General features: G+C 36.5%; 1 protein-coding gene across 6 annotated transcripts in view; it reads left to right on the top strand.

The window, feature by feature from the left end:
* Positions 1 to 18,410, top strand: part of SBF2 (SET binding factor 2) — a 382,686-nt gene that overhangs the window by 208,170 nt on the left and 156,106 nt on the right. For all 6 annotated transcript variants that reach the window (XM_059708873.1, XM_059708876.1, XM_059708875.1 and 3 more), the window contains 5 exons: positions 2,119 to 2,232; positions 3,365 to 3,442; positions 4,593 to 4,706; positions 5,849 to 5,977; positions 8,810 to 8,908. In XM_059708873.1, coding sequence (XP_059564856.1) covers positions 2,119 to 2,232; positions 3,365 to 3,442; positions 4,593 to 4,706; positions 5,849 to 5,977; positions 8,810 to 8,908 — 534 coding nt within the window. The remainder of the gene's footprint in view (positions 1 to 2,118; positions 2,233 to 3,364; positions 3,443 to 4,592; positions 4,707 to 5,848; positions 5,978 to 8,809; positions 8,909 to 18,410) is intronic.

Here is an 18,410-nt window from a genome sequence, read left to right as displayed (position 1 = left end):
AGGTTCTGTGTCCATGTTCTCTTGCTAGGTTCTGTCCAGGTTCTCCAGCCAGGTTCAGTCACCAGGTTCTAGTCAGGTTCTCTTGCCAATTTCTGTAGTCAGGTTCAGTCCAGGATCTTTTGCCATGTTCTCTCGCTAGGTTCTATCTCTAGGTTCTGAAGCCAGTTTCTGTCCAGGATCTTTTGCCATGTTCTCTCCAGCGAAGTTCTTCTGTCTCTAGAGAACGTTCTTTGTAGGTTCTGTGCCTAGGTTCTGTCTCTCTTGGTTCTGTCTTCTAAGTTCTGTCTCTAGGATCTTCATCTAAGTTCTGTCTCCTGTTGTCTTGTTACATCTGTATTTATACCAGTTGATTCCAATCCTATCAATCTCTATTCCAAAGGTTAGGGCGTTTCTTTTCTCCATTCCAGGGAGTAAAGATTATGTAGCTTAAGCATGATTGTTCGTAGTTAAAGTGATTAATTACCCGCCTGGCACTTAGTTAAGAGGTTTTATTCCCTCCCTAACTTCAGGGGAAAATCCCTACCTGGGGAAACAACCTTTCTCAGAGAGGTGACCTTGGTTAAATCACATAGTGCCAAGAAGGAGAGCAAACATATTAAGAACAGTATGCCATATATGACAGGTCCCTTGAAACAGCAAGGATGGACCGGCTCCCGGCAGATTTCAATACACTGTTCATAATTGCTGGGGTCCAACCCCAGCAGGTCCAGGGGTCCCCAAAGGTGTGGATGGAGTCGGCGAAGAAGGAATGACACAGAGACAGCGTTCAGTTGATCAGCAGCCTAGCCAGGATCTCCAGCCAGGATCTCTAGCCAAGTTCTGGTCTGGATCTCCAGAGAGGTTCTGCTCTGGATCTCCAGCGAAGTTCTGGTTAGGATCTCCAGCCAGGTTCTGTGTCCATGTTCTCTTGCTAGGTTCTCCAGCCAGGTTCCCCAGGTTCCCCAGCCAGGTTCGGTCACCAGATTCCGTAGCCAGGTTCTCCAGCCAGGTTCTGTCCAGGTTCTCCAGTCAGGTTCAGTCACCAGGTTCTAGTCAGGTTCTCTTGCCATGTTCTATAGTCAGGTTCAGTCCAGGATCTTTTGCCATGTTCTCTCGCTAGGTTCTGTCTCTAGGTTCTGTTGCCAGTTTCTGTCCAGGATCTTTTGCCATGTTCTCTCCAGCGAAGTTCTTCTGTCTCTAGGTTCTGTGTAGGTTCTGTCTTCTAAGTTCTGTCTTGTTAAATCTGTATTTATACCAGTTGATTCCAATCCTATCAATCTCTATTCCAAAGGTTAGGGCGTTTCTTTTCTCCATTCCAGGGAGTAAAGATTATGTAGCTTAAGCATGATTGTTCGTAGTTAAAGTGATTAATTACCCACCTGGCACTTAGTAAAGAGGTTTTATTCCCTCCCTAACTTCAGGGGAAAATCCCTACCTGGGGAAACAACCTTTCTCAGAGAGGTGACCTTGGTTAAATCACATAGTGCCAAGAAGGTGAGCAAACATATTAAGAACAGTATGCCATATATGCCAGGTCCCTTGAAACAGCAAGGATGGACCGGCTCCTGGCACATAATGGCATGCATTTAAAACTTACGAATTGTTTATTTCTGGAATTTTCCTTTTAATATTTTCAGACCATTTGACTGAAGGTAGCCTAGACCTCAGAAAGCACAACCACAGATAAGGGGGGACTACTGTAGTGTAAACAGAAGCTCAGAAGCCATGAACCCAGAGTTCTTTTACTATGGACAATCAAGAGGCTCTTCCAGCCCTGGCCAGTGTGGCTCAGTGGTGGAGTGTCAGCCCGTGCACCAGATGGTCTCGGATTCAATTCCTTATCAAGGGCACGTACCTGGATTGCCAGTCAATCCTAGGCCCCAGTGTGGGAGGCAACCAATTGATGTGTCTCTCTCACATCTATGATTCTCTCTCTCTCTCTCCCTCCCTCCCTTCCACTCTCTCTAGAAATCAATAGATAAAATTATCCTTGGGTGAGGATTAACCAAAAAAAAAAAAAAAAAAAAAAAGGAAGCTCTTTCACACTTGGTTCTTCTCATTTTGAATTAGTGAAGATCAAATTAATTTGCTCAACAACAAATATATTGTATTAATTATATTAATTTTTATCTCTTTCAGTTAGATGTAATCATAGCAGATTTGGATGGAGGAACTATTAAAATTCCTGAATGTATTCACCTCTCTTCCCTCCCGGAACCACTTCTACATCAGACTCAAGCAGCTCTTTCTTTGGTATGCCATTTTTTAAATAGAAATTTTCTCTTGACTTAAATCTAAGCAAAGATAATTATAATTAAATATAATGAGCAGTGCAATTACTTTTTAAAAAGGTCTTAAAACATGAATATAGTCTCATGGAGTATTTAGGAGTCATTACTAAATATTATTTAAAGAATATACTTTGAATTCTAACTGAATATTTGTTGTATATTCATTCTTTCACTCAGCGTATTTACTTAGTACTAAATACTGTCATAGGTATTGGAAACATACGTGTGAAAACAAGACTAGACTCTGCCTTGAAGTCACTGATTCCCCTAACCCTCCATTAGAAGCCAGCACTTTTTCCTTCTCCTCCAACCTTCTAGTGACATCTCATTCCTCCATGATAGGTGTGCTACTTGCAAAACAGTGGGATGTTGTTTTGCCAATGTTTTCAAGTTACTACAGGAAGATGTTACTTATAGATAGATTAAATGTCCAGCATTCTGTGTAGTGAAGTTTTAAGAAATCTATGGCCTGGATGGTTCTCATTGAAATGAATTTAATTTTTTGTAGTTATTTTACCTTATTTGATTTGTAAAAGCAGAGTATTTTATTTTACTGACAACATTTTTAGGTGCCCATTGATGCATCATCAGAAAATTGAAACTTAGAAATTCTGCATTTTAAGCCATTACTAGAACTAAAGCCTTCATATTCCCCTCAATATTTCAGTTAATTAATTAATTTTTAATTATACTAAAAAACATAAAAATAAATGCTTGTTTAAAATTTTCAACTATATGGCCAAATAGCTCTGCGGTAGACTATTCCCTTCCCAGAGGTAACTACTGTTTTATAGCTTAGTGTATATTCTTTCAGAACTTTGCATTTTCATTTATATGTACATCGATGCATGTACATATATAGGCTTACATATGTAAATTTTTCTAGAACCTGGGTTTTCATTAAATATTTTCTCTTGGAGATCATTTCACAATAATATATGCAGAACTACCTCAGCTAACTAAATTGTAGTTCATGGAAAAAAATATATTGTAATTCATATACTGACACTTTTTCATATGATGTTCCAAGTAGATTAAATAATAGGTTTTATTGACATTAAGATCTTCTGTATAACAAAACTTCTTTGCTTTAGATTCTACACCCAGATTTGGAAGTGGCAGATCATGCTTTCCCCCCTCCACGAACAGCTTTATCCCACTCAAAAATGCTGGTAAGAAGTTTAAGATTTAAGTTTTATGCTTTTAAAGAGAACTGTACTTTTATTTGTACGATTGTTAAAGAAGCTGAATTACATGGACAACCTAGTAAAAATGAGAGTTAGGTGGACAGCCTAGTAAACAATGCACCAAATTAGAAATCAAGAGAATTGCTACTGACTCTCCTCTTGTCCTGCACAAAGAGGAGTCACAGGGTAGCACATTGACCAGTGGGGAGAAGGGCTAAAACTGTTGTCCTGAGGAAGCATAATAAGTAACAGACAAAAAATCAGAACCGAAGCTATAGCCTGGAAAATTGTGTCAAGCAGCAAATTAAAAAGGTCAGGCAAGGATAAAAAAAAAAGTGAGGAGAGGGAAACTTACAAAAAATTGTAACAGTATTGTTGATAATAGGAGAGAATCAAGTTTGAGGAGTGAGTAGATGAAAATAGTTCCAACTAGAAGCCATAAAAGGGTGAGTAGTAACAGAGATCCCTTTTTAATTTTGCTCAGTGCATCTCTTAGAGATGAGCTTTGTGGCCAAAGAGCTTCGTAGAGCTAGACACCTTTGACAAGTTCCTTAAGCATTCTTGACTATTTCCTCATTAATTAAATAAGGGTTGACTAAATAAATCTGTAAGTTTCCTCCCAATTCTAAAACTGTGATTTATATAAAAGCTTGAATTATTAAAACAGAGTTGAAGTCAGACCTTATTAATATGAGAATACATTTTTATAAGTTGGATAAATTTTGGAAGAATTTTATAAGCTTTAAAAAGTCTTTTTGATTTTTTTCTTTGTATTTGTGATATTCTTTTGGTGGCTATAAAAAGCAAATGACTTGGGAAATATGCCCTTCTTTAGCATGGTGAAAGGGGAGACTGTGACGTGTTTTTTCTGATAGGAAAATTGAATGTACTAAAAGCAAGTTTTGTTTGGTTCAGTTTTAAAAAGAACTATTGAACAGCCTATGCTGCCAACAGTGGAGCAGACTAGATGCCAGTCACTCAGGATTGCCACAAATGAGACTGACGTGTAGAAAGCACAGACATATAGATTTATTTAATAATCCCTCAACGTCTTTACAACTTTTTGATTTTGTGATAATTCATTTTATTTTTTAAGAAATTCAATTACCTAACATGTTTCTTCTTATATTTTCAGGATAAAGAAGTACGTGCAGTTTTTCTTAGATTATTTGCACAACTTTTCCAAGGATATAGATCATGCCTACAGCTTATAAGAATTCATGCAGAACCAGTGATACATTTTCACAAGGTAAGGTACAGAACTATATGGAATCTGTCCAAAATGTAGACTCCAATTAAATAAAACAACTTGGTTGTCCTTTTCTGGCCATGGATTTTCCCCTTAATTTATCAAATGGGGTTATTTAAAATATCTGTGTGGTTAGATGATTTTTTTCCTTTTTATTAAATTTATTGGGGTGATAATTCTTTGATGAGGTATAGTTTTTAATCAAATGAATGCACTATTTACAGACAAAATTAGGCTAGTACAAAGTCGAATCTATTCAGGTGCACAATTCTACAACACGTCATCTGTTCACTGTATTGATAATTTTTAATAATACTATGGAACTAATATGTTTTCATTCAGAGTGTAATGTTAACTTTAAATTGGTTTTCTCTTAAAATTGAGTGTTAATTTTTGATTTCTCCTCCTGCTTTACAAACAGATTCATTTTTATTCTTTTCAATACCTGTAGTATCTCAGGTATCAAAAACCTTTTTAAGAGAACTATAATTTATAATAACACATTTTCGCATGAAGACACTTATTCAAGCTTTATCTTTCTACTAGAGCCCCGGTACACGGATTTGTGGGGTCCCTTAGCCTGGCCTGCGTCCTCTCGCAATCCAGGACCCCTGTGGGGATGTCAGAGAGCCGGTTTTGGCCCAATTCCCACAGGCCAGGCTGAGGAACCCCACCGGTGCACAAATCCATGCAGCAGGCCGGTTTCGGCCTGATCCCCGCAGGCCAGGCTGAGGAACCCCACTGATGCACGAATCTGTGCACTGGGCCTCTAGTATGCATATAAGATCTTTAGTTAATCTCTTCCCACCCTCTCCCCAGCAGCATCCTAACCCACAGCCAATTCTGTGAGGAATCGGGCTCCCTCCTCTCTGGGTCCGGGGTACGGGTGAAGCAGATTCGGGGCCAAAAATGCCCCAGCAGCAACCTAACCCATGGCCGAATCCGCGAGGAATCGGGCTTCCTCCTCTACTGATCAGAGTGTCTGCCCCCCATGGTCATTGCATGTCATAGCTACCGAGCTACCAGTCGAATGGTCGACAATCACTTAGGCTTTTATATATATAGATAGATTATATTTTATTTTGACCATCCATTCATTATTGAGTGATAAATTATTCATTTCACATTTTCTTTCTTTACAGACAGCTTTTTTGGGGCAGCGTGGTTTGGTTGAAAATGATTTCCTCACTAAAGTTCTCAATGGAATGGCGTTTGCAGGTTTTGTTTCAGAAAGAGGCCCTCCCTATAGATCCTGTGATCTCTTTGATGAGGTACAGTTTTTATCAAATGAATACATTATTTATAGACAAAATTAGGCTGGTACAAAGTAGAGAAGTAGTATTTTAAACTTTTAATCAAAATTATAACTATGTTATACATTAAATATCAAATAATCCAAATATTATTACTATTATGCTTATCAGATCTTGGTATTTAATATGTGGATTAGAAAAATTAGAAAAAATATAACTATGGGATATCTCAGACATACATAAAATCTTGAACAACTTAATTTTAAATTGTTGATTAAAATCTTTTTGAAAAAATTGACAGTGATTGTGTAAGTAGAACATTTATTTTTTTAAGGCAATAACACAATTCCTTTATTGGTTTCATAGAGAAAAAGTCAAAGTTTTATGAGTAGATATGTGACTTTAAGCAGTTATATATTGTCCATCAGTGTCCTAGAGACATAATTTAGCTTAATAGCATTCTTACTGATATCCGTGATAGCTCCCTTGGGAGATATTAAATATATAAAAGACAGATTTAAGTCTCTATCAAGGAATTGGCCATAGAAAGGGAAAGTTAGAACAGATGCTATTTTGTGTTCATTGTGATTTCTCTTATTTTAATGCATCTTTCCATTTACCACTTAACTATTTTCATAGAAGCCCATTCTCCTGGATAGAATGAGGAAAGTTACTCCCATTACAGTTTCTGAAAGAGTACTGTATTTGAACCAATAAATGTAAAGTTCCTTGAAGTCTGTAAAAGAAAACACTCCTAGCACCCAAGATCGTGGAGAATAGTAATAGTGATCATTATTTTGTAGTTGCTGGTTTTATTTTATGTAGAGAAGGTAGGATTCATGGTCTTAAAGATCCTTGGTTCAGAGAAGAATCTTTTGTTTTTATTACATAGAGATAATTAAGTAGTCACAGGTGAAATTGAAAAAGAGGCACATGTTTTAATTCTGAGTATGGAGAATTGCACCAAATGCTTTAATTAATAGTAAAAAAAAAAAACATATGAGGATTTAGGAGCAATTGCCCTGAGGTGGACAATTATTTCTTACAGTTATTGATCACTAATTCTCTAATACCAACATTAAATATGATTGATCATTGGTTATCTAATATCAACATATATCAGCCTTTAGATCAGTGGTTCTCAACCTTCCTAATGCCACGACCCTTTAATACAGTTCCTCATGTTGTGGTAACCCCCAATCATAAAATTATTTTTGTTGCTACTTCATAACTGTAATTTTGCTACTGTTATGAATCGTAATGTAAATATCTGATATGCTATATGTGTTTTCCAATGGTCGCGACCCACAGGTTGAGAACTGCTGCTTTAGATCCTAAGTAATTGAGACATAATGTTTTTGGGATTAAATTGGATGCTCTTCATACTCTTTTCTAGCTCTTCCATTTTATTAGTGTCTGAAGCATTTTAAATAATAATAATATTTGTTTATATACCCCTTTTCTTTTCTATCCAAATTCTTCCCTCTGGCAGTTTCATCACAACTAATAATTCGTATTAATTACTTTTTTAAAACTTGCTTGCTACAGCCTCTGACTATTTTTGTACGTCCTTCCCTTGCCTGGAGTGCCCTCACTCTACATTTCAATCTGACCATGACCGTCCATTCTTCATACTTTGCTCTTATCTCACCACCTCCCCAAAGTACATTGGAAGTCTACTAGTCTGCATTGAGCTTTATTTTGTATCTCTTACTTCATCTGGCAGCTTATCTTGTATTATGTGCTTTTATATCCTTTAGGTTAGAAACATTAGATTAGAAACAATGATAAGTCAAGGACCTTGTCCAAGATTCCTATTGCATCTCTTAATGTTCATCTTGTTCTAGGTTCTGCCAGCAGTGATGATTTTTGGCATCTTGTTGATGTTACTTGCAAACTAGTTCATATGTATACTTGTCAAGTGCTTAAAAGCAGTGAGACATCAGACCTAAGTAATTTCTTGTCTAGTACCTTTAGCCACTTAGTTGGTTTGCATTAGAATGTGTTTTTGTAGGAAAGTGTTGTGTGCTTCTGGGAAAGCGATCCTTGTTCTCATTTAGCCTGGGCAACCTACCACATGACAGGATTATGAAGCTTTGAGAAGCAGCTTATCCCCACACTCCATCAAATAGGCCTGTTAGAAAGAAAAGTGTTTGCCCTGGTTTGACAGTCTTTCTGAATCCTGGCCTAGAATAGGTGAAGTCATGGCTTTATATGTCGGTCTATTCCAGTAAATCTAGTAGTTCCTAGAAGAAAATATCTTATACCCTTTTTAAAAAATTCATCCATCTACCCCCTCCTCCTCACACATTTTTTTCCTGTCAGTACTCTTCTCTCTACTCCAAATATACACACTCTCCCAGTTCTCCCAGCTATTTCATTAGTAGGGACATGGATTAGAGTTTATATAATTTGAGAACTGGAAGGAGCCTAAAGATCATCTTGTTCCTACAGCAGAGCTGGAACCAGCATCTGAGTGACCTGACATTTGGTTCGTGTTTTGTGAGTTAGGGACCTGTTTGGTGACTTTCTGACCACCCACACTTCTCAAAGTGAGAAATATCTAAGTGAGGCCTGGAGAATGAAAGGGTCTCTGAGTTCCAGAAATGACTTTTCCAAGAGGAAATAGGGCCCTAAATCATCAGGGAGAGACCACTGGACATCCAATGACTGGATAGACTCCATGCATCTATTATAGAGGTGAAGCTCAGCAAAAATCTAAAATATTATTTTAGTAATAGTATATATTTTGGATGCTTCTTGGTTTCCTAATTGTATGAAATTATCACACAATTTTCTAATTCAGCATATCTTAGAATTGATGTTTTGCCATTTCATTCTTTTTTTAAGCTGGTAGCTTTTGAAGTAGAGCGAATTAAAGTTGAAGAAAATAACCCACTGAAGATGATAAAGCATGTCAGAGAACTTGCTGAGCAACTGTTCAAAAATGTAAGTAAGTATATTTATTTAGACAGTCATTAGTTTTTAAAGTGCTAATTAAGTATTTTGTTTGAGAAACTGAAAAGCTTCATCTTTCCAGTGATAATATTCTTGTTCTAACTTCAGACCTTTGGGACGATAAGTTAATAAGATATTACGGTTGCTACTGTGCATCAAAATAGATCTTTTTTAAAAATGATTTTCCTCTCAATTATTGCATTATAAAAACTTCTTAGTTACAATTTTCCATTTGTCATTTGCCCTCATTGTGATTTTCATTTAGGTTTCTATCTTCATAAGAGTAAATTTGGGCATTTTAAGACATAAATATTATACCCATTGGAGACCAGAACTACCTCAGACACAACTGCCCCATGCCCTCTGCTTTAGCTTAATAGTGAGGGTCCACTGGATCAGGAAAATGATTTGAATTGAATTGTTTTGAACGGACAGGGCGTGAAATGCTAAAAGACAGCAGATTGTCCAGTCACCAACTATAAAAACTCAAGGGTGAAAATATTCTCCATATAACAGAAATGCAATAAGTGTAAAAGATTAATATTTCACATTGGTAACGTGTGAAATAATAATTTGGATGCCAAGAAAGAAGATAACCTAACATGACAGGGCGGTTATGTGCATGTGGAAAAATGGCTAATGATTATAACTCCTCCCTCTGCTTATAAAGCTTTTACAGAGTCAAATCCTTTTACTAAAAAAAGGAAAGTAAGGGGAAAGTTGAGGGAAGTATTTTTCCATCTTTTTTTTTTCCAGAGAGGAAGGGAGAGGGAGAGAGATAGAAACATCAATGATGAGAGAGAATCGTTGATCAGCTGCCTCCTGCACACCCCACACTGGGGATCAAGCCCCCAACTCGGGACCCTTCAGTCCACAGGCTGACACTCTATCCACTGAGCCAAACTAGCTAAGGTGGAAATATTTTTCAGGAGAATAGTTAAGAAGGATGTGGAACCCATATCCTGGTATTGTTTAACTTAATTATTTGCATAGGTTCACCTTTTTGGATGTTGGGTCATTATTAGTCACATCCCTTCAAAATCTGAGAACCAAATTGTATTTCTTTATTCAATTATTTATAAATTTTATTTCTGAAGTTACTTTAAAATGTATCCTTTGGGTGGATGCCCTACATTCCACATATAAATGTCCAATACTATAACTAATCTATTTCTTGATTAGTATACTAGAACTTGGGGAAAATTCTGTCAGAAGGAAAACTTGTGTTCTGTGCTGGTCTTTGCCATTTATGATGGCTGTGTACAACTAATGTATAGCATGAACACATGAGACAGTTCTATTGGCTTATTGTAATAATAAATAGTGTTTAAAGCAACATGCCAGGAATGGGATTAAGCACATAGTATATCATCTCTAATCCTCATATCAGTTATGTAAGATATAGGTGTCATTACCCCCATTTACTGGGGATAATTGGCTCAGGATTGTAAATGGCTATTAAGTAATTGAATCCAGATTTTAAATTCAGGAATTATTATCTATCCAATTCCTAAGTTGATGTTCGTTCACTCCATTAGGCTGGCTCATCTTCAACTGGAAAAAATGTGATATTTCCAATGGCTGATTTTATAGTTTGTTCTTTATAAAGCACTTTAACGTACTTTGTCATATGATCTTGGAAGTTACCCTGTACCCTGTGAGGTAGATAGTGATATTGATGTTGATAAGTGAGGAAACTGAATATTAGAAAGCTTTTTTCCTTGCCCACTTGGAATGATTTATTGATATATTTCAAAAAGTAAAAAAACATTAACTGGGAGTCAGTGTTTAATACTCTGGGACTCATTCCTTTAATACCGAATGTTTATTTCTTAGATCTTTGCAAACCTATTCTAGAACTGCAACATTTTTTAGCCAGTAAGTGACCAGAGCTGGGCTTCTGACACACGTTTGTCCTGTTACAAGACTGAATACACAATGCACGTTAGGGAGTATACCAAGCCACTTCAGTGCAGAAATGAAATAAATTTTTTCTTGCCATTCTAGACCTTAAATTTTGTGATACATAGCTAACACGAAGCCAACACAAAAAAGAAAACTGCAGTAAAATATCTACTACTTATGTATTCTTAAAGGTGAATGCAAAGCATGAACAGCCCCTGTCCTTTAACACTGTTAAAGAAGTCATCACGAGGGACTGTATGGAATCGCCCTTCAAATGAACTCTACATTTCTTGAGCACTTATTGGGCTTCTTTCCTCCCACAGTCCAATTCTATTTCATTTCATTTCATTAATTCCATTCATTCAGTATGTACTTATTCAGCATCTACTATTGCCAGCATTTTCTAGGTACATGATTCCCCTAATATCCTTTAGAGGAGGATACATGATGAGTGAGAATTTGAGAATATCCCAATAGATTGTCATCAGACTTTCTATAACTCTTTCTAGTTTTAAGAATTTAAAGTCCTTGATGATCCCAACATTCCTGAAGTAAATACTTGACAAAGTTGGAAAGCAGAGCACGATAGTCATGCAGGAAGTTGAGGGGAGGGAGGAAGGATGGTTTTAATGCGAGGGAAATCAGCCAGATGTTTCCATTTTTAACTAGTCAGTGTTCTTTTTTAAATCAAATTTCTAGAATTCCCTCTGGTAAGCAAGAGCCAATCATATCATTTGACTGTTTTCTTATTATTGGGTTATAATCGGGACCTGGTGGTTCCATTCTGATGTTTGTAAATACTTTATTGCACTGAGGTTTGATATGTGTATCTAGCATCTCTCCTTTACTTCCCTTTGAAATACCTCAAAAATGGGCCTTAATTTTTCAATTTCTTCTTGCCACTCCTTTATATTGCTTCTTAGTGAGTAGGAATGAATTGTAGGAATGTGAGCAAATAAATGTGAGTAGGGTGAATTGTAACTGGGTTTAGCTGCTATTTGACTTTCTGGAGCTCCCTAAATAATTTAAAAAAATGTATTTGGTGACTGGTGGAGGGGGGGAATGGGAAAGTGGAATGAAGGGAAAGAAAAGGAATAACTCCATTACAGACAAATTGGGTAAGCATTAATAAGGTTTATACCATGAAGATTATTGGCTATACATTTTTACAGCTTTTCTTTCCTTGCCCAGTTGACAATACTGGGTCCACCCACCTTGGCTTTCAGAATCTTCAATGTCTGAATGACAGCACATTTAGTTACTTACCGCTCTATCCCTATGATTCTTGATATACACTCATAAAGGACCACTAACTGCACACAAAATGAGAATTTTAAAATAGGCCAGGACAAGAACTTTATAAAACTTCCATTTTATGGCATCGAGTAATTAGTTGGATATGTGTTTTACTGTTTTATATAGTGCAGTTTTTTTTAACTTGTTTTGCATCTGCAGTAGTACATAAATATTAGCTACATGGTATAATTTGTCTGACAGTTTTCTTAAAAGTAAAGGGGTAAATGAGAGCACTTGGACTTCCTTATAAAATAATATGAGATTTTTATTTGTCCTTTACCAGTATTTCATTGCCCAAAATGGAAACAAATAGGTTTTTAAATCCTAACAGGAGAACAAATCCCAACTATAGGAATTGCCATTGTAAATCATGTAAGATCTACACCCTTTATATTTCTGCAGAAAGTTAATTTCACTAACAGGCAAATTTAGTCTACATGGATGATATCTGTACTCTCTGCTAATTGTGCATAAAGGGATGTTTTTGTTGTTGCTATAGGAATGAAGTAAAACCTTGTGATCATCTTATTCTTAAAGAATCAAAACATAAACAACTTGTTTAGATTATTATGAGAAAATGAAGGTCCCAACCCAAAGCATAAAAATCATACTCTTTCCCCCATCCTGTCTGGTTTGTTTGTGCATTTTTAAGTCAACTTTACAATGATAAATTCTCATCATAGTAAAATTTGCCCTTTTTAAATGTACTGTTCTATGGGTTTTGACAAATGAGTGAAGTATACAACCACCACCACCACAGTGAGAACATGGACTATTTATTTTACTCCAAAAATTTCCCTAATGTGCCCTTATAGTCATGTTCTCCCACCACCCCAAACTCTTGGCAACTGATATGATTTCTGTCTGTGTACTTTTCCCTCTTCCATAATGTCATTATGTAGTTTTTTGAGTTTGATTTCTTTCACTTAGCATAATGCATTTTAGATCCACCCATGTCACTACTTAAATCTGTTGTTAATTCCTTTTTATTGTTGAATAGCATGCCATTGCAAGAGTGTACCAAAGTTTTATTTTATATGTTGACCAACTGAAGGACAGTTTTGGAAATTATGAATAAAACCACCCTAAACATTTGCATAGGTTTTTGTACGTACTAGTACATAATTTTTCACTTCTCTTAAGTAAATATTTAGGAGTAGCATACTGGTAACAGAACATTAACTCTATAAGAACTAAGTGCCAAAACAGTGTGGCTCAGTGGTTGAGCATCAACCTATGAACCAGGAGGTCATGGTTCAATTCTCGGTCAGGGCACATGCCCGGGTTGCAGGCTAGATCCCCAGTGTGGGGCATACAGGAGGCAGTTGGTCAATGATTCTCTCTCATCATTGATGTTTCTATCTCTCTCTCCCTCTCCCTCTCCCTTCCTTTTTGAAATCAAAGAAGAACTAAGATACTTCCGTGGTGTCTCTATCATTTTTGCATTTCCTCCAGCAATATATGACAGTTTCATTTGCTTCCTATCTTCAGCAACACTTTGTATCCTTAGTTTTTTGTTTTTAGCCATTCGAATAGGTGTGTGGTAGTATCTTATTATGGTTTTAATTTGCATGTCAATAGGTGAGTGAGAATATAGGTCTCTTAGCTAGTCACTATATGCTTCCTGATTACTTATAAAAATAGTGCTTGTCTTAGTCCTGGCTGATGTGGTGGTTATAGTGTCAGTCCTCGAACTGGAGGGTCTTGAGTTTGATTCCAGTCAGGGGCACATACCTGGGTTGCAGATTCAATCCCCGTCCCCATCAGGGTGTGTGTGGGAGGCAACCAATCAATGTGTCTCTCACATCAAAGTTTCTTCCCTTCTCTCTCTCTCTCTCTCTCTCTCTCTCTCTCTCTCTCTCTCCCCCTCCCCTTTCTCTGTCTCTTCCCCTCCCCCTCTCCTTTCCTCTCTTTGAGAATTAATGGAAAAAACATCCTCAGATGAGGATTAACAGCAACAACAAAAATAGTACTTGTATTAGAATATGAAGCTTCCAGCTATAATCATGAGTTAGAACAGTGTTTCTCAACAAGGATAATCCCTTCCCCCCAGAAATTTGGCATTTTTGGTTGTCACAACTGGAGTGGGTGTACTACTGGCTTTGGTAGGTAGAGGTCAGGGATGCTTCTAAACATCTTACAATATACAAGACACTCACCCTCCAAAAAAATTATTCAGCCCAAAATGTCAATAGTGCCAAGGTTGAGAAACCCTGTATTAGGCAACCAGCACATTAGATATTCAAGTCATACACCAAATTTATTTGTATTAAGGATGAGACATTAATTCAATTAGATGATCATTGAAAGGCCTATGACAGGGGTGGGCAACCTTTTTGTGAGTGCGTGCCAAAACCAGCAAAATCTCTGACTCAAAATTCTTCTGCGTGCCAACCCTAATTTTTTGAGAACGAGAACATGTTACTTCTACTTCATATCTCTTAAGGTGTATGTATGTGAAGAACCTTGAAGAAATAATAAAATTCATTCGAGTGACAAAAACATGGTATATGATGATGAAAAATACATTTATTTTTTAATGTATACATGTACACTGGTAGTCCAACAGAAAACTTTATGACTCCGTTTGATATTATCAGTGGGACTTTTGCTACTGCATCACTGATGATCAGGTTTATATTTCGTGACCTTCAGAGATATGCACGAGCTACTACTTTCATCCGTCAGGCTACTTCTATTACGAGACTTAACAAAATTCATCACTGAGAACAAAGATTCACAAGCAGATGTGGATGAAACCAAAACACTGGTCTGATCTAGGAAGGCAGGGAGAGTTAAGGCAGAGGCATAGAAATTGCTCTTCCCCTCTCTGGTCAATCCATGTCTATGGTCTTTAAGATAACTTGTTATGTAAAATTATTTATTTATCTAAGATGCACCAACACTGAATTTATCTGAAAAATAAAAAAGTCGATATTAAGAAAAAATTGTAAATGGAAGATTATATAGAGAGGGTTTCGCGTGCCAGCAAAAGTTACTAGCATGCCATGTTTGGCACCCATGCCAGGGGTTGCCCACCCCGGGCCTATGAACATAAGAAATTTAGAATATTTCATTCCATCAATACTGTGTTCACAGCCAGGCAACTCTAAAAAGTTTAGTTACATTTTGTCAGTGTTAACTTAGTCCAGTGATAGTGTTGGTTTCAGTGGAATTTAAAAGGATTTGTGTAACTTGCTACCCTACATAGCTCTAGGTACAACTGGTGCATATTAAATAATTACTAAATGACTAAATTAATATGGAAAACTTGGTAACCTCTAACAAGGTTACTTTGATTTGTCATTCACTGCTGAGACCAATGTGTAGGAGGAAATTTTCCCCCCAATGCAGTAGTTGCCTACTTTGAATTTCCAGTAGGGGTTGGGGTTTTTTGTTTTGCTTTGCTTTGCTGTGCTTTTATTTGAAGTTGTTCTCAGCCTCATTTTCTTTAGGCCCTAGGCATAATCTCATTTAGCTTGACAAGAAAAGAGAAAAATCCATGTTTCCATACAAGATGGTATGTATGTCATTTTTCAAGTCTGAGAAAATCGTACTTCCCATTACTATCATATGCCCTTATAGCAGGATTATGGAAACATTCCTTGAAAATCATTATCCAACTTCAAAATTCCCTCTAAGCAATAGTGCATTTTGCTAGCTTTCTTGGGCAGTTCATCATGGATGCTTTGGACAAAATTGTTACCATATTCACTATAAATGCTCAGTTGTGTAACTCCTTGATTATTACTTCGCATTTGCATTTCCCTGCAATTAGAACTGACAATTTGGCTGCTTTTTTGTTCTATTGGAAAATAATGAATTTCATTGTTTCAACACAAAATTAGGCTGCAGTTTTTAATGAGCTCAGTAATCTTCAAGGGACTTGCCCACATGCATTTGGAGTTTTGAGTAAGAGCAGATGTTTCTAATTTGTAGCGTTCAGTGACCCTTAAACTTCCCATCATTTCTGCTGTCTTCTCAGAAGTCCTAATGTGACAAAGCCCGGCATAAGGTGGTGAATATAGTCCTTTATATTTACCACACTGACCATTAGGGGGCAGCAATGCACAGACACAGCAGCCAGAGAACCAAAACATGCTAGATTTGGGGGCATGAGCCTTTTTTAAATCTTTTAAGCACAATTGAATATATTATAATTCAGTAACTTTAACCCATTGCCTGAATTTTTATGTAGACTATCTATTCAGTTACAGGATAGCCTCATCTTTGAACTTTGCTTTAAAACATGCTTGTTATTCTGAATTGTGTATGGATTTGTTTTATAATATTTCAAATTGCTTATGAGAAAAAACACACTATTAATGACTAAAAGCAATAGCTTTTCTTTAATTAGTGATTTCTATTTAAACTGCTTTTTAGTACTATTTTTATTGCTGCTAGAATACAAGTAGCTGGTGATATGTGAATTTTGGGGAAAAGATTTTAGAGGCCTGGTGTCATGCCAGAGAATATGCAGTGAATAAATATTTATTCAAATGAATGTGTCCTAGACTTTCAGAATTATTCTGGGGAAGTGTGTATGTGTGTGTATGTGCACATGCATGTATTCGTTCTAAAAGCTTTTCTTTGACAACTCATTCTATCCTCACAAGAACCTTATGAAGTAGGTACCATATTATTATCTTCATTACAGATGAGGGAACTAAAATAAACTGCACCGCATCACAGTGCTAAACTGGGATTTGACCCAGGTGGTCCAACATCAGAGACCATGAATTAAAAGTACTTATTATACTCCCTCTCTCATTGAATTGTCCAGTCTTTCCCTCTGAATTATAGTGCCTCCCATCTCTATCATGTTTTCACATATAGTCCTATTTCTGGGCTCTCTATTCCATTAGTTTTTTTAAGCCCATTATTAATACCAATCGACATACTATGTTATTAAAGATTTAAGAGTTTTGATATCCAGAAAGTTTTATTTCCCCACTTACTCTTCTTCAGAATAGCCTTGACTATTTTCGGATCTCAGTTCTGCCTTATAAAGTTTAATATGAACTTAGCACATTATAGAATTTTGAGCAATATGTGTATTCTTTTTTTAACCCACTTTAAGTCATTTTTGGAGCAAGGTAGAAGCACATATAGGAAAAGAGAAAAAGAGAAAATATAGCTAGAAAATCTGACATCACTAAGATTTCTACTTTAATTTTTTCATGTTTCAAACTTTGTTGAAATGAATATTACTTACATCATGGAAAATATATTTAAAGTCTTAATTTTTATTATAAAAAAAACAAGTGTCAATAGTAACAAAAGTAGTGAAGACTATATTTTAAATGATTCTGATTTAAACCTTAAAATGCATGTGAATTACCTCCCCATCCTGAAAAACATATCTTCCCAAGGGATTTTAGAAAATTTATATGTATAACTTTTGAAAACATACCTTAGACTTGGGCCTAAAGAACAGAGAAAAACAAATATGCTATTTGAAAAGGGCCATTTTATAAACTATAGTCCAGTGATGTTGGTGTTAATCCAGGAATAATTTTAGAACAGGAATATGTCACCATATAGTTTGGAAAGTGGTGATCATGAAGTCTTGGCGTAGGAACTTACGTATTTATTCTTCCCTGTCCTTGCTAATGACATAAGGTGGGGAATACAAAGTGTGTATGAGGGCTGCTCTGGCCAGAACAAGTTTTCTATCTAATTTCAACTTCTCAGGAACCTTTTAAAAGAAGCATGAGTGTGTACCTGAGGCAGAGTTACTTATCCAGTATTACATAGTGAGCAGAGCAAAAAAGGGGACCGAGGCTTTGTGACACTTTAAAGGAATATTAATTATCTCCATTGTATTGCTGAGATGTGCTTCCTACATCATCTGCTGTGGCCCAACCTTTCTTTTTGCTGGGTCTGGGCCAAATAACCAAAAAGAATTGTGGGGAGAAAATCTAATACACGATGGCAGTGGCCATTTTAACTGTCAGAAAATGCATAGGGTAGTGATTACCTTAATCTACAACTTGAATAATATAGGTTCTTTTGGGGGAGGAGGAATTTTCTGGTTACAAAGGATAATAAATGCTAGAATTCGTCTCAAAATGGTTGTAAAGCAGCCTTCCCTAGAGAACTTGATAAAGAGATGGATTTCACTCTGCCTGTAGTATTTGAAATATAATCCTACTTAACTAGGTGACTGGATCAAAATCCATGACACATTTAATTTAATTATGACAATCCTAATATGTGCTCAACATTGTATCCCGTTTGTTAGGATACAGTAGGAGGTAGCTTAGGGTCCTGCTACATGCCAGGCAATCTC

Source organism: Myotis daubentonii, chromosome 9 (assembly GCF_963259705.1).
Source record: "Myotis daubentonii chromosome 9, mMyoDau2.1, whole genome shotgun sequence".
NCBI lineage: Eukaryota > Metazoa > Chordata > Mammalia > Chiroptera > Vespertilionidae > Myotis > Myotis daubentonii.
Note: the sequence above shows the minus strand (reverse complement) of the source record. Positions and strands in the feature narration are given on the sequence as shown.